Genomic DNA, 25957 nt, shown 5'->3' on the forward strand with positions numbered 1-25957 from the left:
CATGACGAATTATTTTACACTTTCTATCTTTATACACCAAATTAATTTTATAACTTTTTTTAATTTTATAATTTTACACCAATATTTTTTTCAGACTTCAAGAAAAAATAATAACTAATATTTTATTAGACAATTTTACTATGACATCAGTTGTTTGTATCTGTAAATTAGTAGAAATCCATACAGAAGTAAGAAGTACTTCAGTACTTGATATTCTCTTTGAAGAAGAAAATCAATCCGACTTGTTATTGATTAACATATGTTATTATAAATATCTTTAAGTCTACTTATGGTTAACTTACAGTGTTCTATAAATTTGAATGTTCTTTATAATCTGTACATGGATAAGAAAAAAAACTATATAAAATGCATCAAAACGTATCACCTTAGGTAATGATTTTAAATAGTTCCGTTCTAATTCTGATTGCTTTTCCAAATATGAATATTTTATGCCTTAAAAATTAAATACCATACGAAATAAATACATTAAATACATAAAAAAATAACGTAAACTTGACCTGATATCAACAGAACGCACAATAGACACATTTTTATTGAATTTCCACTGCTATATTATTACCTCAGGTGTTTTAGAACGTTAAGGGTTGTTACCACCTTATCCCTATGGTCAAACAAGACGCAGGAATGTATGTGCATGGAATCGGTCGACGACCGAAGCGCGAATGTCATTCTAACTGTTCGGCGATCGAGGCCCAGCTGCTTCTGGGAAGCAACAACCACATTCCGAGCGTTCCTATCGCGAAGACTAGAGGAAAACTAGAGGGATAGCATTTTGGCTCGTAAATACACACACACATACACACACACACACACAATGTATTATGCTGGCTAATTCTCCAAATAAATCAGCAACTATGAGGCCGTAAGTAATAAGTATTAATTTGGAATGTTTAACGACAGAACAGTAACAGAGGTATTTGTCGGATTTTTAGTTTCATTAAATTGTTAAATATATTTTGTCCTGTTGCCAATACTGTTTTAATTTCTTGAAATGTTCAAACAATATACTAAGTTGTTTAATAAGTTTATGGAATACCACTTAGTTGTTAATAGTAGAACAAAAAACTCGACGTCATTTGAACACCTCATTTTTTAGAAGAATGTCGCCAAAATGTCATTGATTCGATCTTTTAATTCATTTTTTATTTTAAAAAAGTGAGTTGTAAAATAATTAGGTTTCTTCCACAAAAAGACGCTATCATGAAAAGAAAATGATTGCCGTTGCACTAGCAATCCGTCAAGATCCTCAAGATAATGTGTAAACCATTAATTAGTTCTTCTAGAGTCTTCTAGTGATAAATAAATAATATAATAATTATGACAATGCACACATGATGCTGTCTCCAAAATGAATAATGAGAAATGATAACACAGGTATACACGATTTTGGACATGAGCAACCAAAATCATTCTTGCGTATGACAGTTTTGGAAATAAATTGGTTTGGTTAGGTAAATAAATGTTGGAATGTAGGTATTTCGGGATTTAGCACTTTAACAAAGTTCTTAATAAGGCAAAGTTTAATGTGAACGAGGTGACAATAAAATGTCCTTTGGGTTCACAAATGATAGGATTTTTTTGTCCTGCACGGCTGTTCCACAAGCACAAAAAGAACAACAAATGTTCCATGGATGTGTAATCGGAATGCATGATTTATTTTATTTCCAATATGGAGTAGAGCCGCCTTAGAAAACCTTTGCCATTTTTTTAAGAACAGTAAAACAGCGTGATTTCTTTTTCTGTGTGTAGTGGAATGGAGGAGTTTTAGGGTTAAGATGTTTCCATTTCTGAGACTGTGATGAAAACAACTCTACTTTTTATTTTGATACATTCATTTTGCATTAAATACACCTTGCGAAATTAAATGTTTTTGAGCGAAATCGCTTTTATTGCTCGCCGGTGACAAAGTTAATGTTCTTAAGGCATTTTTGCACTTGAGCTTGTACAAATTGGCAGTGGATCACTATCCATACGTGAATATGGCTTCGACACTGACGATACGTCAGGATATTTTCACACGCACTATTTATTTTGCATTTATACCGACGACATTCATCGCGTAAAAGTAGCTTTCTGTCCTCTCCATAATGTTAGCACAATAAATGAAACGTATATATTTTTACCAATGGTTTGTTATTATTTATTACAATAAAACCAAAGAGCTGCAAAAAACGTATCTTTGTGTAAATTTGTTATCATTTTTTCTACCGCGTTTACCCAGTATATATTATCCATAAACGTAATAAAAATTTTAATTTTCACACGTTCTGAAGTATAACTACAGCACAAGAACGAGTTCCAAATGATGCTTAATTCAACACTGTCAGCCGTTATAAGAGCGCAGTGCTGCCATCATGCGAAAACTTTGAAACTAGAACCAATCTTGCCATACTGATTGAATATCTGAGTTCAGAGCATCAAATAACCTTAGGAATAGCTCTGATCCCACCTGCTCGGATAAAGTTAACCCGACCTTGTAAAAAAATTTTTACCAATAGTCAAGATCAATTATAATAAAATACAATTTAATATGTTCCTCATCTTCGACTATTTTCAATGGATTAGAGCGTACTTTCATGATTAAACCAAATCAATGTAATACGTCGACTCAAAGCTCAGTAACTTTTAGTAGATTTTGTTTTAATTAAATATTTTTTAATCAATTTTACATTTGATTTCACACATAACTTTCAGCAGATAACTGAAGATTACAAAGAGTACAGTGAAATAAAGTACTTTAAAATGCAATACCACAACCAAATATATTTAACTTTGAATTATAGGTTAATAACCAAACAGATCGTTACGTCTTAAGAATGTTACCACTACCATGGGCTTCCACAGTCCGCCACTGCAACAGCCCGAACCTCCACGTCGTTCTCGATGTCCATTCGCAGCATTCCTGCACGTTTCATCTTAAATACGATCACTTCCGTTATAATTTTTGAATTGTAATCGGTTTGTAGGTTTTCTTTGGGATATGAGCGCCTTTTTCTGACTCTCGTTCTTGCGCGCTGCTCTTTGGGTCGCGTTTGGTGGTCTGCGGAGAAATCCTTTTCTTTTATCGGACCTGATTTCTTTCGAACAGTTTCGTCCTCGAAAAGAGAGACGACGGGATGGGGGGAAAAGACGACGAAAACAACGAGAACAATGAAAATTCCTCGAAGGTGCTAGTTTCGATATTTATGATAATTTGTTGGATTTTGCCTTTTGAAAATCCCATAAAATGAGATAAAAAGAAGGCATATATGTTAATATGGTTTAAATATTAGTGAATTCAAATAATGTTTCAAAACTGATCTTAAATATTGGAAATACTATTATTATGAATTATAATTTTCCATTAGTTGGTACCTAATTAATGACCTAATTAGTTATTATGTAACTAAAAGTACTAAACACACCAATAATTATAATAATTACCAACTTTCATTCATTATTATCATAATTTAATTAATTGTGATTAAGTAATAACTTTATGCTATATATTCTTATATTTATGAAAAATTAATTGAATCAAATCAAATCAAAACCAAAAAAAATTCGCAATCCAAAATAGTCTTTTCAAATCAATATGATTTTCTAATGAGATTTCAAACATTATATGGATATGATTCTTTAAAGCTATAATCTGATATATATGATCGTCACCATTGACTACGTCTGATCGATGTTTGTCAGGCCAGTCATATAAAACAGTAGTAAATCATCCAATAGTAATTAGGAATTAAAATGGAATATGGAATGGAAAGTATAGCCTAATAGCTCCAAATATGTGTCCAATTTCTCATTGAGTCAAAGTGGCAAAAATATAATCATATCACTTGGCGAATACCCTATTCCTCAAGCACAATCAGCTAAATACCTCGGCATAATATTTTTATTGAATAAGCAGAGCAGATTCAAAATTAATCTTGACTTCAAACCAAACATCAAACCAACTGGTAACCCAACGTTATCAACACAAAGTTCTTCGACTAAACAACAATGCTGTTAACCAACACAGAACTGTACGATGACCTTAAAATGAAATGGATCTACGAAGTTATCCAACATTTCGCCTTAGGATATGAAATAAAGTTACTACATCACAGAAATGTAGAGGCAATACAGCTACTGGACAAAACGCAGGAAATAAAGATTAGAGCGAACTTGTATATGTATTTATCCCGTAAATATTAAAAGAATAGTTCAAAAAAGCGATTGAAAATACAAAATTGTTAGGTCAATATCTCTCAATAGCTACATATCTCTGTTTTAATACTAAAACTAATTTAAACAATTCTTTATTGCTATAAGTCATACGCAACGAAAGAAGAAACAAAAATTCTGAAGGGGCTGGCTAAAGGACGAGCGCTTAACGTGTCTCTATGGCATTGTAGAAAGTGCTGTTTCTTGTTTTAATTAAATTCTAAGAAGTAATTATGTTTGTCGGACATTTTTACGTAGTACATCGGTGACACAAATGAGTTACACGTGGTGCGAGTCTTCGTCTGAGCGGCATCACACGAAGAAGACCTCTAACAGCTGGTAATTAGTGACGAACTCTATTTGCTATAACTTATATGATCTGTACTATATAATGCTCGAATATCTTTATTTAACACAAAATGTATTCTGGTATACCGATAAGCATTAGGAATAATGTTTAAAACCTAATTCCCATAAAATACAGGAATTTTTAAAGATAAGATAATGTATAATGATAATGTTAATTCTTTAGTTTAAACTATAGATGGCACTTCTAATATAAAAGCTACAATTAATATATATGGTACTTAATTATCAAGGATTTCCAATACTCCGATAAATACACTTGATGGGAAGTTATAATACCGTGATGCTTTTGTATCACTCTAAAAATTAAAGGATAATATCAACGAATAATTGCATTGAAATTGATTATATGCCGAAATTTTAACTGTCTTAAATATTAATTTAACTTAAAGTTTCAGATCAGAAAATAGTTTATTCTAGCATATTTTCGTCCGCTGAATTGAACATATTGTCACAAAAAGTACCGACTAACTCTAGGTTGAAAGATACAAGTGATATTTTCTATTTTCTACTTTATATAATTCATAGAAATGTATTATTGTTTTTCAAGATTGGCATTCCTGTTGTTAGTCTAGCTTCTAAAGGGTTGTAAACGATAACACTAATGCTAATTTCACTGTATTTTTGTTGTAATTGGCGTAGAATATCTTCTTTTGGAGTTCTTGATGTTGTTAGTTATTAGGTATGTTACATAATAGGCATGTCAGCATTATGTTGTATTCAGGTTACAAGGAGGAAAATTTCATCATCGAGATGCTTTATTCAAAGAATGTCACTTCTTCACCTTTTTATATCTAGCTGCTTTAAAGAAAACTTTTGTCAAAGCCACAAATCATAAATAAGTGTAGCTTGTAAACTATGTTTGGTTTCATTCAATTTTGGAAGGGAAAGAAAAAGCTAATTTTGAAGCTGTCAAGGGAGTTATGGATATGGAATTTCAGGAAACAAAATCTGCAAAGAACTCAGTTGCTCATAGAATATCTATTAAAATACCATCGAATGCAACGTGCCAACAATTTTTTTTTAATTTTAAAGTTTCACCACTGTCATCTCGACTGGTTCTCCATCTGGTTGTCGATCTGTTCTTGAGGGTCATCGAGAAAGGTTCCATCAAGATATTTCTGGCATGAATTAATAATTGTGAGTTATTGCTGATTTAAGTGTGTAAATGTTGTAAGGTGATTTACCAAATAATGGTGGTATTTTAAAAATAGCCAAATACATCGAGAAATAATGGTAATAACTTCAAGTATCAATAAAAGTCGTAGAAAGTTTTCATACATCTTCCGAGTTGTTTTGCCCAGAATTTGGGTTACCTACTAAATTCCCGATTGCACTCAAACTCAAACAACAAGACTCCAGAAAAAATCGTATATTACAAAAACTAGAGCTAATTAGTATGATTTACTGTAGCTTAGGAACCTTGTTGCACCAATAAAGACATCGTACCTTCTCTATGATTAAATATTAATCATTATGCCCAGTTAGCAAGCCATTCATTCATTTAATCGATAGAGGAGCAGCAATAACAGCACTAAGGGTAAATCAACTTTGTTGGGCGCTCTCGAAGCCATTTTATATTTTCTACATATACTAATATGTTAAATTTATGCGATATCAAAAAGTGGTTTCCTACCCGTGCAAATTGTTCTCGTTAGTAAAGCTGTTAAGAAGCCAGTGGCGTCCATAACGTTAACGCCCGTTATACCAAAGCTGATACATCAATAACCGGCAGTACTGTATAAAATTAACTGGAATGTGCAGAATTAAGAACACTTTTTATATTCCATGTACCATATTTCTAACTAGAATTCAAGTTGAATAAAATCAAGGCTTTTTTCATGTTTTCGAAGCAAATTTTCCATCCAGTCTTTTGAATGAAATAAGATCTAAGGAGTGTCCTTCGAGTTTCCAAAATTTCTCAAGTTGCCTATGAATTTGTACTTATTCAACTTATTGTTTAAACGTGTACCTTTCCAAAATTATTATTGATATTTATCAAACCAATGTTAACACAGCAAGTCTAAACAAGTCTTTTGTAAGACAGCTTGAGTCTAGAGTTAGTCAAATTTATTTTCCCAATGCAAAGGTATTTACAGAAGATTTCTATCCGAAATAGTATATGATAGCGATCTTGAAAATTACAAACAATAACTGGATCATTATGTCCGATAGCAATGTGTGATTGCTATTCTTACATGAACAGCCATATTTTCGAAGAACAATGATTTAGTTCAAACATTTGAACCAAACAGAGACAGTGACGATAATTATTCCCATATCTTCTGATTCCTAAATAATATATGATAAGTTTGACCGTCGACATTACCATATTTTGCATGAGAATTACGAATTGTTGCTATTAAATTATTATTAATTTTAATATATTTTAATAATAAAGTATAAAGCAAAACATATCCTAATGTAGAAATGAAATGTAAAAGCCCAATATCAAAAAAAAACACAGGAATGTACGTATATTTAGACTGTAACAAAAATCCTTATATTACACTTTCCCGGTTTCACTTATTATTGGTAAATCTATGCAGAATAGGGCAGATTTCATTGTAAACCAACGCAAATATGTTGCATAGTTACATTCCATCGAGTAATAGAATGTCGTGTACAGTCCACGTTGTTAATACCGTAGATTATTCACTTTTAATACTGTTTTCAACTGAACCTGTTCGCTCATAGCTATTTTAATAAATATAGTTATTATTGCCGATAATTGTTACTATTTATTACGTACAGAGTATTATATATATATATATATATATATATATATATATATATATATTGTTGTTATTATAGCTAAATAGCAATACATAGTGACAAATTGGTATCGAAATAATATTTTTCACGCTTATTAGTCCATGGTTATTCTAAAAAAATTAAATACCTTACAGGAAACTCTGTAAACGGAGCTCTTGAGTGTCTGACACATTTTCCTGTGGGGTTTTAAGATCTGTTACTCCATACTAAAAGGTTTTTCGAGGAATTGAGTTGAACTGGCTGGCTTGTGGAATATGGAATATGCCATTACAAAGATGTCGTCCATTTATTAAAACCAGGTAGATGATTTTAATTAGATTTCAGTGCCTTGTTTTGATATTGGTATATGAAAGATATGGGGTATAGCAGGTCATATCGAAGAACTTGTAGTGGTATGAGAGTTGGAATTATATGTTAGTTGACAATAAAAAAACAGTTTATGAAAGAAAATAGCTTTATTGTTTTTGGAACCGTTTTTCATGGTGAGCAATACGCTTTTGCATGTGCTTGAACTAATGTGTGAAACACTTATTTCAATCTGTTTGAGGTTCTTGTACAACATGGTTTTTGAAAACACCAACGGATTTTTCAGGCAGTGATAAACATTGGGAACCCTATTTGTTATTGATATGGGCCTGTACAGAGGATATACCACCAGATAGACTTTTTGGCTAAACAAAGAGGTGGAAAAAGTCACTCAATGTGTGAGAGCACTGTCATAATGAAGAATTATACAGTTCTGAGTTATACAGAAAGAGTTATACTGTGGATTGTTTGTTTTCTTTGGAGCTCACAGGCGCAGATCCAAGATTCGTCACCTGTGTAGATTTACACAACTTTTGAATATATATGACACCGACTATATTTCTTGTCCCTTTCCTTGTACCAATTGACAAGATTATCTCGTAGTGTATCTCGTAGTCTAGCGTAGTAGTCTATCTCGTAGTAGCTTTTCTCAAATTATGTGGGATTCCATTTGAACAAATATTTTTCACAGCTAAATGTTCATGTAATAGTTTGTTGATACTAATCATAATGCTCGAGGATGACTCAATATCATGGTAAGGTATACGAGAATCTGGGCGAGCTACCGCCACACCAAAAGTCGAAGTAGCTTGATACTCGTAGTATAAAAAGACAGTGTTCTATGAGGTTTATGAAAAGAGCAATTACGTCGAAATAAATAAGAATATCCCCTGGTTAGCTCGGATGATATATATCTTGTTTATAATAAAATAAGATCATTTAATTTGATATAGACTGGTATTTGTTAATCCTTGGGGAGATTTAGTTAGAAATATAGCAAAATTGAAGAGAAGTAGCAATAAATATAGCTCGAAGTCACCACTATTCTTTCTTGTGAAGCAAAATATATTCAAGTAAGTGTTTGGGTTTCCTATTTGAATCCCTACACATTTCATAACTTTTTTTAAAAATACATTTTAAAGTCTCCTTTTGCCAACTAGGGGTTTATCTGGACTGGACCTACAGTTTAACGTGGGCTCCGAACCATCATCCTCAACATTAAGCCGACCGACTGGCGAGTGACCAACTTTAGAAATCATCCCAGAAGACATCCGGTCTTACCCAGCCTGGTTACTGGCGTGACTGGGATCATGTTCCTTGTCTGATTTTACACTCTTGCCTAAGACCATCGCAAACATAAATTTACGACCATGCCGCAGCAGGATTCGAACCCGCGGCTATTGCAACAGTAGAAGGACCGTCCTGTCGCCTTTACCACTGCGCCACCAAGCCGGCAATTTCATAAGTTATATATACAATTAATGCATAGTACATTATATATATAACTGATAATTAAACAACATAATGTTAGAAGTCCTATTATAAAATAAGGAAGCCACCGAAAATACAATCAGTCTCAAAATAATCTCAAAATGTATCGTACTACATATACGTCAGCAGTAATTTGAAGACACAAAGCTGGTACTAGAACAAAGCTTTCGGTTCACATTTTGATAACATAGGGCTAAGGTTAATTAAAACTGTCGAATATATTAAGCTAAATATACGCACAGCCAAAATGCGAGGGGTGTTGTAATTAAAACGACTAATCTTCACATAAAATCTAAATAAATAATAACGGTAATAATGAAATGAATAATTAATATCATTTGTAAATATTTTAGTATAGTTCAAATCAAAATAAGTAGGAAAAGGATTAAATGACTTGAATACGAATATATATAAATTATATCAAAAATTGTTTAGGAATTAGTTTGGATTAAAAGTTGTACAAAATATTAGAGAATTTACAAATATTGAATAATTGATATACATACTTATTCAGAGGGGAGGCGATATAGCTAATTATGTACGTCGACTTTACAAGTTTTTTTAAGGTATTATTCACACTATAGATGATCGCCAATCGAGTAGTCATCGAAAGTCACAAATAGGGTAAGACACAAGTATTAAGTGCTTGCATGTATACTGGTACTGTTTTCATTAAAAAAAACATTTTTTCCGAAAAATTGGGACAATGTATACTACCCTTAATTTTTTCCACCATTTCCCACCTATGAATTCTTTTATATATATTATATATTATTTTTTTAATATATTATAATTTTTTCAGCATGAATTGTCTGGCTTGCCAGGGTCTAATTATCGTTACATTTTTGTACGTATTCAGTATTTCGAAACCATGTGCTGTTGCGAAGAATGTGTGAAGTTGCGATAAGAATGCCCTATATCCGGTGAATACGGTGAGTGTAGTAAAACTTCCAACTTGAGTTGCAACAGTGTATTCTTCAGAACTCCTAATATGTGTAGCTGAGTGATATCACGCCAGAGGATGACCTTGTGTCCGTTACTCGCTATTGCAGGTCCTTTGTTGTTCATATGCTTTATAGTTCATATCCTATACTGTTCAATATGCACAGCAAGACTTTATGGTCATGACTTTATTTCGACTCGATGTCTGTGAGATTCAGAGTGATTCTAAATCGATAGCCCTTAACAATTCTTTTGAATCTTCCCATTACATGTAGGCGTAGTAGAACCATCTTTAAATCGTCGAAACCAAAACCGACAATTCAAATATGACGAAGCAGCGTCGCCGTAACTTTAATAAAGCTATAAGCTATCGATGCGTTCGAAGAGCTTTGTCAGGAGACTTCTTTAAATTAAACAAAAAATTAATGAATGTGCAAAATGTAATTTTAAACGTTACATGATCAGTTGATCCATGATAATAGTACTAAATGGAAAACTGGAACTGGAACACTAAATAAATCTACACAAAGCAGTAAATATTTAAAATTAAAATGGGTTGGGAGAAAAAATATTTAATATGGGTCAATATTTGTCATAATTCTGAAGGGCAAAATGCCCAGAGTACCAAGAGATATGTATACCAAATTACTTATGACCATTAATTCAGCATCAACTGTACCTATTCTGGTATCTATAAAATGATCATATCGTGATAAAACATGGAATTGGGAATTCACGTCAAGGATATCTTGTTCTGTTTTGAACACTCAAAGTTGTACATACCAAGAGATGACTAACGAATAGATAGAAAGCGAGTTTCGAAGCTAGTATTCAGATGAATTGTTAAACGGCATTGCGGCATTTAGCGTATTTTCTGTAATGACTAGTAGACTAATAAAGTAGGTAATTGAGAATTAGAAAGGATATTCATCTAACATATCCATTATCATTTTGGTACTAATATCGATAATGTTTTTGTTATTTGTTCCGTTTTTAAAGATAGCATAATTAACAGATCCAAATAAAAATTTAGTTATATTCTTATGACTAAATGAAATGAATATGAAATTTTAAAGTCTTTGAATTTAGAGTTCTACTGTTGGCCAGTAGATTTTTTTTTATATAAAAATGGTATTAAATTATATTCACTATCAGGTAATACATCTTTAATATTATTCTAGACGTAGGATTCTAGCTCTAAATCTAATTAGCGACTTATGGATGGACTCCAACTGGTTGTTTCCACAGAAGCTTATAACAACATACAGTTTTCATACATAGTTTAACTATACTAGTTCAAAGGATTTTTGTCTCTTCAACCTTCGGGAAACTCCTCTCTTATCAAGTCGACTCATTGTAGTATTTCAACTTTTCGTCCACAAACCGATTAGTTTTTTTCTGAACATTGGTACCCTTAGGTCTTTGTCCTCATTTCTAATATAAAACAAAATATGTCATTTTGAAAAGTTTGGATTATATTGATGTGAAACCCTATAGTTACATATCATAGGACCACATTGGCTTTAAAATCGCCACTTCAGTAATGTTATTACTAGCTAATGTGGCCACTGTTGATACTTAATATTTAGAGATATAACTGGTATAAAGCAAATACAATATTGTCCCAAGAACACTTGTGGTGATGGTGAATCGATGGCGCCCAGGGAAACTTATTGAACAACTTATTGGGCGATAAAATACAAAAAAAACAAGTAATAAAGTGAAAAAAGAGGTAATAAAATGAAATCTTTAAATTTATTCGGAATAAATCTGAAATAATAAAATATACCATTTTAACTCATTTCAACTCAAAAAGATAAACACCATCGAATGTTATCGTTATAATACTTATTAAGCAAACTCCTACGAGGATTCGAATTCCCAAGCCCTACAAATTGGGAGGTAAAAGTTTTTAAATGTCGTCGATTACCAGATAACGTTAGAAAAAGAAGCGATGACCATCGATATTATACGGTTATAGACCACTTGGCTATCTGAATATTAATACATCGATGGAATTTCAATTAAAACTATCTAAATAATCCCATTAATGGTTACTGAAATGGAAAATGGCCAGTTTTCGACCATCAACGACTACTCCAATCGTCCAACTTAAATAAATATGTCCGTATATATATATATATATATATATATATATATATATATATATATATATATATATTCGGATGGGAATGAAATTGAGTTGTTACGCGATTGTTAGACGATGGAGTGAGTGTATGGCGGTAAGGATGGCGTACCATTCAGCTCGTCAGTCTGAAATTCCACGGAGACTGCGACTGAGAAGTATGCCTCGCAGAAATTCACACACTTATTACAAATAATAGGAGCGGTGTGGGAGTATTTACTGTAAAACCGCGCAGACGTCTGATAATAGAGCTAACGACCAGGCAACAGAATCCGGAACATTAGTTTTCGACGAACTGGCTTTAAAAACGATTCCGATGCCACGATATTTAAAATATAGCCATCGTTAGTTCCGTAGTTTTGTTAATTAAAATTCCACTTATAGTCCTTGCAATAAAACGGACAATGCACGTCATCAATGTCGTCAAATGTATTGCCAAATTAAGCCCGTAAAAATGTTTAATTCGCTTTAAACTCGAAGTAGATTTATCCATCTCGTTTTACTAATTAGAATTACTCCAATTAAAAAAAGATAGAATGAAGTCTGATGCATTCAAACATGTAACCGAATCGATCTATGAAATTATATTTCTGTTGCTGTTCAAACCTTTGTCATATGTCTGTAAAATTAATCAAAACCTTAATGATATAATTAATGATATAAACTGGCAAATATTCTTTTGGCACTTTTTCTGATAAATTTAAAACAATTTTTTTGAATTTGAATGAATTGGTGATAATTTTGATTAAGAATGTCAAAGGAGTCAAGAACTGATTCCGACTGTAATCAGTTGCTTCAAACAGGCCAGTAAAATGCGTAAAAATTTATGCTATTATATTTTAGGTATTGAAATTTTATTGGAAATATTTTTTAGCGTGTTGCCGTTGCACAAAAAAGCAGGTGAAGAATCAAGATCACCTTGATGTTAGCTCTATTCGGCGTTAAATTTATGAAATGTATAAGAACAGCGAGTAGCTTTTTCCATATAAATAACAGGTCAATTGAAAAGTCCCCGGCCTGACACACAGATAGCGCTACTAGAATTACATCTATATGTTTTTAGTTTGCCATAACCCTCAAAAGATGCGTGTATAAATTTGACAGCTGTCGGATCATTAGTTTGTGAATTATAGCATTTTGAGTGAAGCAACTTTGGTTATTGAGAAAAAAATGGATAAAAAGGAATTTCGCGTGTTGATAAAATATTGCCTTCAAGGGTAAAAATACAGTTGAAGCAAAAACTTCACTTGATGCCGGGTTTCCGGACATTGCCCCAGGAAAATTAACCATCAAGGATTGGTATGCTAAGTTTAGACGTGATGAAATGAGCACCGAAGACGGTGAACGCAGTGGACGCCCGAAAGAGGTTGTTACTGACGAAAACATTCACAAAATAATTATCAGTGACCGTAAATTGAAATTTAATGAAATAGCAGACACTCTAAAGATATCAACTGAACGTGTTCATTATATAATTCACGACTATTTGGGTATGAGAAAGCTCTGTGCAAAGTGGGTGTCGCGTGGGCTCACTTTTGACCAAAAATAACGACGAGTTGATTATTGGGAGTAGTGTTTGAAGATGATCAAGCGTAATAAAGCCGACTTTTTGCGTCGATATGTGACAATGGATGAAACATGGCTCCATCATTTCACTCCGAAGTCCAATTGACAGTTACGGACTATACACGAAGAACCCGCTCCAAAGCGTGGGAAAACACGACAGTCGGCTGACAAGGCTATGGCGTCTGTATTTTGGGATGCGCATGGAATAATTTTTATTGACTACCTTGAAAAAGAAAGGACCTTGACGTTATTGGACTGTTTAAAGGACGAAATCGCCGAAAAATGGCCGCATTTGAAGAAAAATAAAGTGCTGCTTCACTAAGACAATGCACCGTATCATAAGTCAATGAAAACGATGGCAAAAATCCATGAATTGGGCTTCGAATTGTTTCCTCACCCAACGTATTCTCCAGATCTGGGAAGTTTTTAATTGACCTGTTATTATTTAACACGATTATTTCAGAGAAAATTGTTAGTTTTGGGAGGCGTCCATAGAAAACTTAAGCATACGCAATATATAATCTTTGAGGCTTATAAATTATCCCTTTATACGATGTTAGGAAACATAGGAGGTCGAAACACGAAGAGGTCTAATGAAACTTTTTGTCTAAATCAAGGAAGATTCAATTTATATATCCACACGAGACATGAATATTTCAAAATAAAAATGGACCACTCTTGGCAAAGGGGCAAAAGGCTAATAAAGAGTGTAAAGACAAGAAAAGTTTATGGAAAAAGGTAAAAGTTTGAATAACATCGGATTTGTTACTTATAATATTTTTAATAATTCATTGCAGGTAAATGATTGCGCATGGTGGAAACAAACATCATTCATTGTCACTCGTTAAATATAAATTAAATATTTCTTACTAGCTGACCCGACAGACTTCGTCCTGTCAAAAAGATTTGTAATGTGGCAGTTTTTGTGCCTACGTATTTTAAAAAATTCTCCTGAACAGAACCATCACCCTGGTGATAGGGCGTTGTGAATAAAAAATAATTAAATAAAACATATATAAGGATTGAAAAGTAAGTAATCGCTTTATTGTTAATCATGTGAATCATAATTATTATTATTATTATCATTATATTGCTTTCTGGTATACGATGGTTTTTGTTTGATTACCTGGCGCATAGATAAACAAATCTGATGGTTTTCCAACACGGGAACAGGCAACATACAATTGACCATGTGAGAAACATGGGTTTTCTAGATTAATACCACGAACACTTAATGATTGCCCCTGGGACTTGTTTATAGTCATAGCAAAAGCAAGCCGTCAACATGTCTATAGGAAATTTGCCATTACCAATGTCAATGAGTTGTTTAGAGAATATGTTTCCAGATTGGTCATTTTGCAACTCGACACGCATATTCTTGCTTAAATGAAGTACTTTAACATGTTTCCACAAATTGGAGGACTTTAGACATGCATTGAGTTCATCAGCTGGCGTTGATCGTGGAATCACTGGCAATGTTTGACGAAAATCTCCTGCTAATAAAATCATTGCACCACCAAATCGGTTATTATTGCTACGTAGATCTTTTAAGGTTCTGTCTAAAGCCTCCAAAGATTTTTTATGTGCCATCGTGCATTCATCCCAAACAATCAATTTACAGTGCTGCAAAACCTTTGCCATTGCAGAGTTTTTCGAAACGTTGCAGGTTGGAGTTTCATTGCTTTGCATATTTAATGGCAATTTTAGTGCTGAATGGGCTGTTCGACCACCTTCAAGCAAAGTTGCTGCGATTCCCGATGAAGCGAGTGCAAGTGCAATTTTATTTTGTGAGCGAATTGTTGCTAATATTAATGAAATAAAAAAAGTTTTTCCTGTACCACCAGGTGCATCTAAGAAATAAATCCCTCCAGTTTCATCATTTGTTACTTTCATAAGAGTTTCAAATACATACTTCTGTTGTTCATTTAACAGTGGAAGATTTGTTTGAATTTATTCTTTCAAAGCGTTGAGATCACACAGTCTTTCTCGATGCAACTCTTGGTTAAAAGCGTCATGCATTGGACGATTGGGCGCGGTCAGGCCTAATTGAATTAATAGTTTGTTTGACCTTATCAAGCACATGTCCTCAATTGAAATCAATGCTTCATTGTAAATTTCTTCACTGATTTGTATATTTGGATTTCCCATTCTATTCCGTATTTGATACAAAATATCATCACACATATAATCTTTGTACTTCATCCACAAATCAATTGGGTTTGATGGGAAGCATGTAGATATGATTATAGAAAACAATGTTCGTATTTGATGAGTGTGTGATGATATTACAGCATCATTGAGAGTTTGATCCCAATGAGCGTCATTTTCAAGCAATTGCAAACGTTGACAGGCTTCTCTGTAGGATCCACACAATTCACCATCAACAGTTCGTAACTGTTGGAATGATGTTGGGCCACGTACATTGACTAATAGCAGTCGTAAATAAAAACATTCATCATTGCTTGGATGTACTGAATAAATCCGGCCAATCGCATCGGTGGAATATACATCTGTATATCCTGGAACTGGTTTTCCTTGTTTCCGTCGTATAAATCTCCTTGAGGATTGATTCCAGGTATAATATTTTGGCATTTCAGAATATAGCAATGTTTGTGCGAAATCATCGTTTTGGCATGTCTCAAAAAAACTGGTTAATGTAGTAGATGGTGGCTGAGCAGCTCTTTGTACTGCGTTCTGTGCTGTAAAATACACTCTTTGTCCATTTTCTAAATGCACAGCTAAGTGAACAACAGAAGGGTGTCTCTCATGAATAGGAAAAGAAAATATTCGCCAAACTGCTTCATTACTACTGACATAGCGGCCCATTTGGTATTGGGTAACTTCATCATTAGAATTCTCTGCACCAATTCCAATCACAGCCATATCACTCCCTTTGGTTACATATTTGCAAATGTATTTAATCGATTTCACTGAATGGCAAGATTCAACGTTGATGTGTGCTTTGAATGTCTTTGATAAAATGGGTGAATATGGAACAATCCAACGATTATCTATTTCAATATCTTGTTAATTTAATTTGACAATTGTTGATTTTCCATTGTCTGCTGTCGATCTGCGACGATACAATGGATAACCGTCATTACCAGTAATTGTTTCCGATATTAATGTCCGTGGATATCGTTTTGAACATTTACCATCCATCATACACGGTGAATTTTGATTAAGAGTTCCACAGGGACCATGTATCATGTTTTTGATAACTACCTCATGCAATCCAGGATCTACTTGTACATTAGGGATTTCAGCTGATATCACTGCATCAACTTCATTTGGCCTTATCTTTTCAACCAACCAAATCAAAATGTGTGCATGTGGCAATCCTCGTTTCTGCCACTCCACAGAATACATCCAGCAGCGTGTCTCACCAAACACATTATGTTTTACGATGAAATTCATTAAAGATTTCAACTTTTGTCTAAAGACTCTGGCTGTAATATCATGACGATCAATGGATGATTTCCCAGGTAATAACTCCTGCTTAATTTCTATCCATTGCGGATTGCATGTAAATGTGATGAACAAATCTGCTGTACCATAATGACGAACATACGACATGGCATCTTGAGCATATTCGTGCATATGCCGAGGGCTTCCGATGTATGTTGCTGGAAGAATAGTCATCCGACCGACATTCTGTGCATTTCCATCAGTATTAATCGCATCTCGAAGGTGAATATACTCTTCAGATCGGAGTTTGGTTTGATTCAACCTGATGAATGTTAATCTCTCCGTTTCAATTTTAACATACATGTCATCAACATATTTGTGATATAATCGCCGACATTTCAATATGTGATTATCTGCATTTTCCCGAATCATTAGGCGGTATGAATAATAGTTCATTGAACTGACTTTTTTGTTGGTTTCAGAACCTGTAAACAGATTTTGTTTTAATAACATTCAAATATAAAATTAAAATACATAATATAGTGACTGAGATATTATCGCCATAGCTAAACTAATATTTTAGTTACCTGTAATGGGATTTATCATTTTTATTGATAAATCGTAGCCATCTTCACCTTGGCAAAATATAATGGGATATTGCAGTGCATCATATGAGCGGTGTGTTTCCTTTATAGGTTGTAATTGAAAATTTCGACGATGTAAAACAATATCACGGGATTCCAAGTTTTCTCCAACTACAACGATAGCAACTTCATCAATAGTTGGTGCATTAAAACGTCTTGTATGTTGACCTGCAGATGTTTTATCAGCTCTGATTACAATTTTGTGATTATCGGATGGCATCAGATCCAGGGCAGTTTTAAACAATATAATCAATTGATTGTGTTGATGAAATAAAGTTTGTAATTGTTCTACAATAGACCTTTTTACTAAATTGTTATGTGCACAACGCAGATCAATTTCTTGTGGTGAATTGCCCATAAAATAAATTTGCAGGAATTTGTTGTCGCTATCTGACACTGGTAACAGTGAACCTGCTCTGTGATATATTTGCCCTTGTATCTGTAAATAAAAAAAATATTATGGTGTGGTATAAATTAATGGATTGTCAATGATCAAACTTAAATAATATTTGATCGTAAAAAGTATATATTTAGTTTTAACTAATATCTATCAAATATAAAATATAATAAAAGTGTCACTGAAACTGAATCACCATATAATATGATGACTAAGTGATATATTTCGTAATGATTAAGAAATTGAAGATTAGTAACACATCTTAACTTTGGTGACAGAAAATTTTGTTCGCTAAAATAATTATGAGTAACTGCTATAATACATACCTTGAAAGTTGGCATAAAATTTTCCCGAACTGCATTTGTTGCCCCAAATGAAGTCATTTGAAAGCAATTGTTATATTGTTGAATATGTGTCAAAAAGTGTATAGAATCTGTTTCTATTCCTGAAACCAATGAGTACAATGGTTCTGGTGGTGGATCCAATTGTATCAATTTCACTTTACCATTTGCGCAACACAATCCATTGGCTTCGTTTTTGTATTTTAATGCCTTACAGTGTGAGCAAACCAAGTTCATAGAACCAATAACAACACATTGGTAGTTACTGTAGTCAATTGACACATCGTAACTGAAAGCAGCTGGATTCAAACTTGCGCGATTATTAGTTGAATGTCGCGCTCGCGCTTCACGCGTTTGTGATATCCGAATTCTTTCACGTTCATTTCCGTCGTCACGTTCTTGTGCAGTACGATTAGATCGGTAATTAGCTTGGTTTATAGCATTTCTGGTTCTTCTACCTAAATTGCTTCGTCTTATAGGAGGCATATCAAATATAAATTATTTTTTCACTAATCACGAACTAAACAAACACTAACTAACTAAACACTCTGCACAAAACACGATATACGAATTTGTTTCGTGTATCACTTGACAATTCATCTGTCATCTGTCAAAAGTCATCTGTAACAGACAACTTTTTTTTTTAAATTTGATATGACTTGAACTCAAATCCTTTTAAGCCGTACGAATTGTTTTATTTATTTAAAATTTGAATTAAATTTTAAACAAATAAAAAATTTTAAATAAATAAAACAATTCGTACGGATTAAAAGGATTTGAGTTCAAGTCATATCAAATTTAAAAAAAAAAAGTTGTCTGTTACAGATGACTTTTGACAGATGACAGATGAATTGTCAACTGATACACGAAACAAATTCAAACAAAAAGGGCTATTTTTAGGGTTTTTCCAGCAATAATTCTAATTTTTCTCGCCGTAAAAACCATCCCTGAACTTCAACGAACATTTTAAAAAAAGATTTGGCCAAATTGGTCCAGGCGTTGTTGAGTTATGCGCTTAGGAACATATTTTGCGATTCATTTTTATATATAAGATGTATAGTCTTATGTAATTTACTTTCTTTAGAAACAAGCCTGAAAAGGAAACACCGTAGAAAAAATAATTGTCTACAATAACACCTTAAGCTCAATAAGAGAGACAGAAAAACAAATTGACAGATAGTGGAATCGCTAACAAGTGTTTGATAGATTAGAAATTAAAAATTTGGTAACTGACTGGAACGATGATTCTGAGAGTGAGAATAACTCTTTTATAGTGGGCTTGTGGCTGAAATGCTAATAAAGACTATAGAATAATAACAAAGAGGAATAAAAGCAGAAACAACTAAAGATTAGTATATTATTAACAGAGGCAACCTGTAGAAAATCATATTGTAGAGTATGAACAATTGATGTCCATAGATATTTGTGTAATTATTTAGAATATACATGAGCATAAGGATAGAATTTATGAGGAAAGAATTAACACTAACTGTTTTGTAGATATTGCAAATGCATTAGAGAATGAGAGAACGTAGTGATTAAATATAATTTTATAAATTACTAAACAAGGAAATACAGGAACGAAGAAAACAAGAACTAAACATGAAATGGTATTCGTTTGTATATTAAAGTTTATAAATTTATTAAAGTCCCATATAAAGAAAACCAACGAATTAGACCTAAACATCGCATAATAAATCACATTTTCGTCATTGTGTGGCATAAACTTAAACAACAATAATAAAAAAAGGCGATTGTGGTTATTTTGGAGCTGTTGGATTTGCTTTCTCGGTCACTAACGCTTTGAATTATGCACACCTTCGTAATAATTAATAAAACCTCATTAAATTTAAGAACAAAGAAACAATTAAATCAAATTTTGAAACTTTCATTTACATAACCACGTGCTGTAAAGACAGGATTTATTGTTTTAACATTTCCTAAAATAATATCATTTAAGATAATTATCTTAAAAATATCTTCTTCAGAGTCTTTCCACTATTTATTAATACTTCATTCATTTACTCTTCTTTTCACAGATAGGTAAATAGAAAATATACAAAAATGTTGCAGGTTGTCCAACTGAAGAGGCTTCGATGGATAGATAGATGGCTATAAGGTTACCTTAATTTCCGTTTCTCCTAATAGATCACTTTAAACTCGCATAACTCTAACATGGTATTTAGCTCTTTAGACAAGCAACTTTTCTTAATGTAAACATATCATTGTATTAGACGTAATCGTAAAATTTATTAAGAGTTTTCTGTATATTGTATAGCTAATCTATTCCCTGTTTTATTAGTAAACGCTCTTCGTAACAAAGAGGTAACCAAATGTTGCAGACAATAAATATATTACTTTTTGCATCAAGAGAATGTTGTGAAAAATATTAGCTATTATAAAATACTTTGTAGAATTTAAATTCATTTATCTTCATTTGTTGGTGAGCTTTTAGCACCCATGTAGGACACAAGGCTAAGTAGAAAACAGTAGATTAGGAAAATTTATAGAAGACGAATTAAAGATGACCTATTTGTAGTGGTGAAATTCCAGAATATTACATAAAATGAAGAAATAAACACACTTAAACATAAACAGTGCAATAAATGATGCAAGTAAAGAAATTGTTTAATTTATTGTTATTCTATATATATTTTACGTGAAAAATATGCATAAAGGATAAAAATTCTATTAACACATAAGTGAAGTAATGAAAATATGAATATAAAATGAAACTGATGACGAAACTACTTTGATGGTTATCAAAAATTAATGAAAATTAGATTTAATTAAATGGCATTTAAAAAAGGTTAATGGGTGTTAGTTTTTCCGACAGTTTAAATATATTTTAATATGCAGATATTTGCATTTCTGATCTTATATTGAATACGTTGTCAAAAGAAGTTTTAGTAATACTAACAAATCATTTTTAAATTAGTAATTTTACTTTATTATGAGAGAAATATGATTAGCTTAATAAATTGTGGTCGAATTTCGACCACAGGGCAATCGCTAGTACTTTTAAAACCGATTTAAGAATATTCCAATCATTTTTCCTGTTTTTTTTTTTATGATAAAAACAAAACTGATCGCCAAAATGAGTACGCTACACTCGTGTTCACAATTCCATGAATAAGAATAAAACCAACCAATGAGGACTTAATTATTTTGTCGCTCAATTATAAACCAGTCCTGGCGATAGGATTTTATTTTTTAAGGTAATTAAATAATCGTAAAGTCTGAGCCTTCGCATATTCTGATGCACCCAACATCGTTAAAAATGACGTTAACTGTTCAATGTCAACAACAACTACCTGCACTGAGTTACAATTATTCGAACGCGGAACAAGAAAACATTGTTTTTTTAAATAAAATATCTTTTATTAGACACCCCCAGTAAAATCCTAATTAGTTTATTACTGTTTTATTAAATAATTTGTGAACATATGTCAACGAGATGCTTAATGTATTGCCTGTCGCAATTTGTAAATTCGCTTTAGAATCAGACAATATTTTCCTTCTCATTTTATTCTAGTTAAAAAGAGACATAATACTGTCTGATACGTTCGATCAAGTAAACGAACCAGCCTATCAAAGTCGTCCGGTTGTAAAACGTATGCAAAATTCTTCAACACAATAGTGTTAAAAGGTTATAAACTGACACGATGTCTTAACCCTTTGCTTGTTTTGATAAATTTCAAATTGCTGCCTGTTATTACTCTGACTTAAAAGGCCAACCAGACAGAACAGATTTCCTCTCTAATCAGTTACTTCAAACAGGAACTAGATAATGGAGGCCCCCACTTGCAACAAAATTCGTTAGAGAGATAATCATTTTTACTGTTAAATATTAATTTGCTGCGGTTTATATTGAAAATATTTTAAGCGTGTTGCAGCTGCACTGAATATTGGTATGGACACGGTCTCTGAAATATGTCAAAAATAATCTCGCATCAATATTATCTTGGATTCACCGAAAAGAAACCGTCGTCATATGAAGTGGGTGATGAATCAAGATCAGCTTGATGTGCTAACATCAGGGATCAAAATATGAAATGTATAAAAACAGTGAGTAGTTTTACAACATAAACACAATTTAATACAATAATTTCAAAGGAACTGTTAGTCTGAAAGGTATCGAAGAGGTCTAGTGGAACTTCCAGATATTGCTTTTAAAACAATACAATTTTTAAAAGCATATAATAAAAATCAAAAAACTTATTATTTCAATTTGTGTATTTAGATGAGATATGGATTTCATAATGGGGCTAACATACCCAACAGTCACTCATGGCAAGTTGATAATGAAAATAGTGATAAGACAACTAAAATTGTTGGAAAAAGGTATATGTTGGAATAACAATTGATTAGGTTTTATTAGTCATAACATTTATTAATTCATTGCAGACATAGTGTGCTTCGTGCTGGAAACAGGAAAGGTTAATAGCACCTCCAGTGTGGATGACCTCGATCAAGCCCATTGAAGAAGAAATTGAGAAATGATGGAATCGTGAACAAATGTTCGATAAATAAATAAAAATAACTAAAGCTGTGTCGCAGATATGGTATTAGGGAGAATTCAGTGATTCATTTTATGAAGAATGGTGTACACAGGTAGTAGCAGAAGAAAAAAAATACAGTGATGTCAGAATGACTTGACAAAAAACACACCATCGAAAGGAATAAGAACTAAATGTAGAAAGGTAAATATGCTCTCTAATGAAAGTAAAATACATTACATGGATATACAATTGTTAATTAGGTGGATACCACTACATAAAAAAACGCGGCAAGAACGGGGTAGTTATGGGTTAAACTAACCTATAAATTATAGTGGCTGTATAATTAACTGTAATTTAAATTATTCGATAATACATACATTAGATGTATTATAATGTTAAAATAAACCATATATATTTGATAATACTTTTGTTTCATTACTGTATTTAAACTAGAATATTGTAATACGTCAAAGCCAAACTGAACTAAAACTCAGAGTTGATACATTGCGACGTTATGACTTCATAAATTTAAATAACGTACGTTCACACCAACTCTGGATAGACTACGTTAGTGCGATTTACAGCCTTCTTTCATATTTAACGGCAAAATCTTTGATAATTTTGATTTCTTCGTTCTTTGATAACTTTGATTCATTTGATTTCAAATCATCGTGCAGAAGAGTGACTACGAGGCGAAAAATATATATAATTAATCGGATAACTTTGTTTCGATAGCGCTGCATTAGTAATACAACCCTGTACAAGTCCAGATAAGCTTTTTTATTTAGTTTTTTATTATTGACTGAATCTCGTTAATCTCAAATGTGTATTAAGTATGATTGGTTACTTTTCGTCACATTTCTCCCAATAATCCAGTTGATATCATATATTCCAGAAACCTTTTTAGTATTAGGACTGCTGTTAAATTTCCATGATAACTTTCACTGAATAAACTAGACATACTATAGATTGTATATCCATTCAATCTGATTATTCTTAACTAAAATATAATATTTATAACATTTGTTATTAAAATCTGTAATTATATTTCAGACTAAATTTCATGAATAAAATACTACTTTCGATACAAGTTAGAAGTAACAAAATATAATAAGCCGCTGTTATACCAAATTGTTATAAATCATAATTAATTCCGGATATACTGCCTCTAGATGATAACCTACGCTAACCTTAATCACTTTAAGACATCAATTGTTTTAAATTAAATCTATTGGTGGTCCACTTAATACCATTAGGAGCAGATAGGAGATGTTATTTTGTTTTTGTTGTTGTTTTCTGTTGAGTAAGCTTGATTATCCATAAATAATGAGATAATTGAATAATATTATTTTTTTTTGTTTATGTCAAAATTCCAGTTCGATTCTTCGTATAATAACAAGTTTTGTAATTTTATAAGCACAATTCATTTATAAAAAGTTACAATCATATTATTATCCAAATACCAAATTATTGATAACTAATAACTACTGGAATTAACTAACTTAAGAACAACTACAACTAAAACCTATTAAAAAGTTGATGTGTAAAAGTGTAGTGTAAATTGTTCGTCAGCATGTTATATATCAATTATATGTAAAAATTATCCAGTGTTTTATTATTTCAAAGTAGCAACTGAAAAATTATCACGATTATATGACTGTAATCGACATATAATCGTCAAACACGATTATATGTTTCTGGATATATTCAACGTAAGGGATTATAATGCCTTCAACAGATTATAATGGATTGACCACAACCGACCTATCAAAAATGTGAATAATGTAAATAACACATAGAATAAAGAAAGTATTCAATATTATCCTGTGTATACAATGTTATCAATTAAACTGATATAAGGATGTTGATTAAATAATAATCAGAGGGTTTCAGTGCTTTACAATAATGTTGCTGTTTTTAGTGGGTAGATCAAAAGAACACCATTTTCAATATGAATATAGCTTGCCTTTCTAATAATTCCTCCCATTTTATTTCTATTGTTAATGACTTTGATTTACCAACAAACAAAAAACTCCATGTATCGCACTCAAACTGTGCTAAATTCAGTGCAGTGAATAGCAGAAAATGTTGCCGAACACCTACGATAAATCCTGCATATCAAAATAGATTACAAATTTGAATGATAATAAAAATAATTTAATATCAGAATTTTAAACCGGAGAACTGGCGCCAAAGTAATGTTATTTGCGAAATACCGCATTTTATTTTAACAGATCAAAAATCGCATATCATAAAACGTCAGAGTGAAGAGGACTAATTAGCAGACGTTATTAGACCTCTAGATCAACACAAAAGTATAATTTTAGGAAGACATAATATATCAATGGTAAACTATAATTCGACAACTAGCAACGAATTCTATTTAAAAATCAGTAACAAGTAATCGGAAGAATGGTAGCTATTTATGTATTTCTATCAACTGGATGTCTTTTGTTGGCAAAAAATAACATTCTGAATGAATCATACTGAATCTCTCGACGCGCTGGTGCTGTGATTTCCCATTATTTTAACAAAAAGAATCAAGGTGCTGGGAAATAATTTTAATATGATTTCATGATGAGAGAGTTCAGATATTTTAATGAAAGGTTCCATAATCATAGCGCAAGCTGTAATATATTTAGTAAACCATAGTCGATATATTTTATTACATTTGTAAAAATTGTAGTATAGATAAAGTTGGACTTGACACATTTGGAGTTTAAACATTTAAAACATTAACATTTAAAAAAATATGCTCTGAAGACCGCGTGTCAAACTCATTGCCATTAAAAGGCACAAAAATAATCAATTTTGTTATGCAATCATTAAACATTGATCTAAAAAATCTTCCACCCAGAGAA

At 32.2% G+C, this 25957-nt stretch overlaps 2 protein-coding genes across 3 annotated transcripts in view; both read right to left on the reverse strand.

The window, feature by feature from the left end:
- Zip48C (Zinc/iron regulated transporter-related protein 48C) overlaps positions 1 to 25957 on the reverse strand; it is a 163146-nt gene that overhangs the window by 39452 nt on the left and 97737 nt on the right. The window lies entirely within an intron of this gene.
- LOC143198309 (uncharacterized) lies at positions 16694 to 17849 on the reverse strand. Its single transcript, XM_076407445.1, has 2 exons — positions 17800 to 17849; positions 16694 to 17697 (listed from the first exon to the last, which is right to left on the reverse strand). Exons 1-2 carry the CDS (start codon positions 17816 to 17818, stop codon positions 16832 to 16834), a joined length of 885 nt encoding a protein of 294 aa, XP_076263560.1. The 5' UTR covers positions 17819 to 17849; the 3' UTR covers positions 16694 to 16831.

Source organism: Rhynchophorus ferrugineus, unplaced genomic scaffold (assembly GCF_030347505.1).
Source record: "Rhynchophorus ferrugineus isolate W39M unplaced genomic scaffold, kcgeb_rfMv2 rfM6, whole genome shotgun sequence".
Lineage (NCBI taxonomy): Eukaryota > Metazoa > Arthropoda > Insecta > Coleoptera > Curculionidae > Rhynchophorus > Rhynchophorus ferrugineus.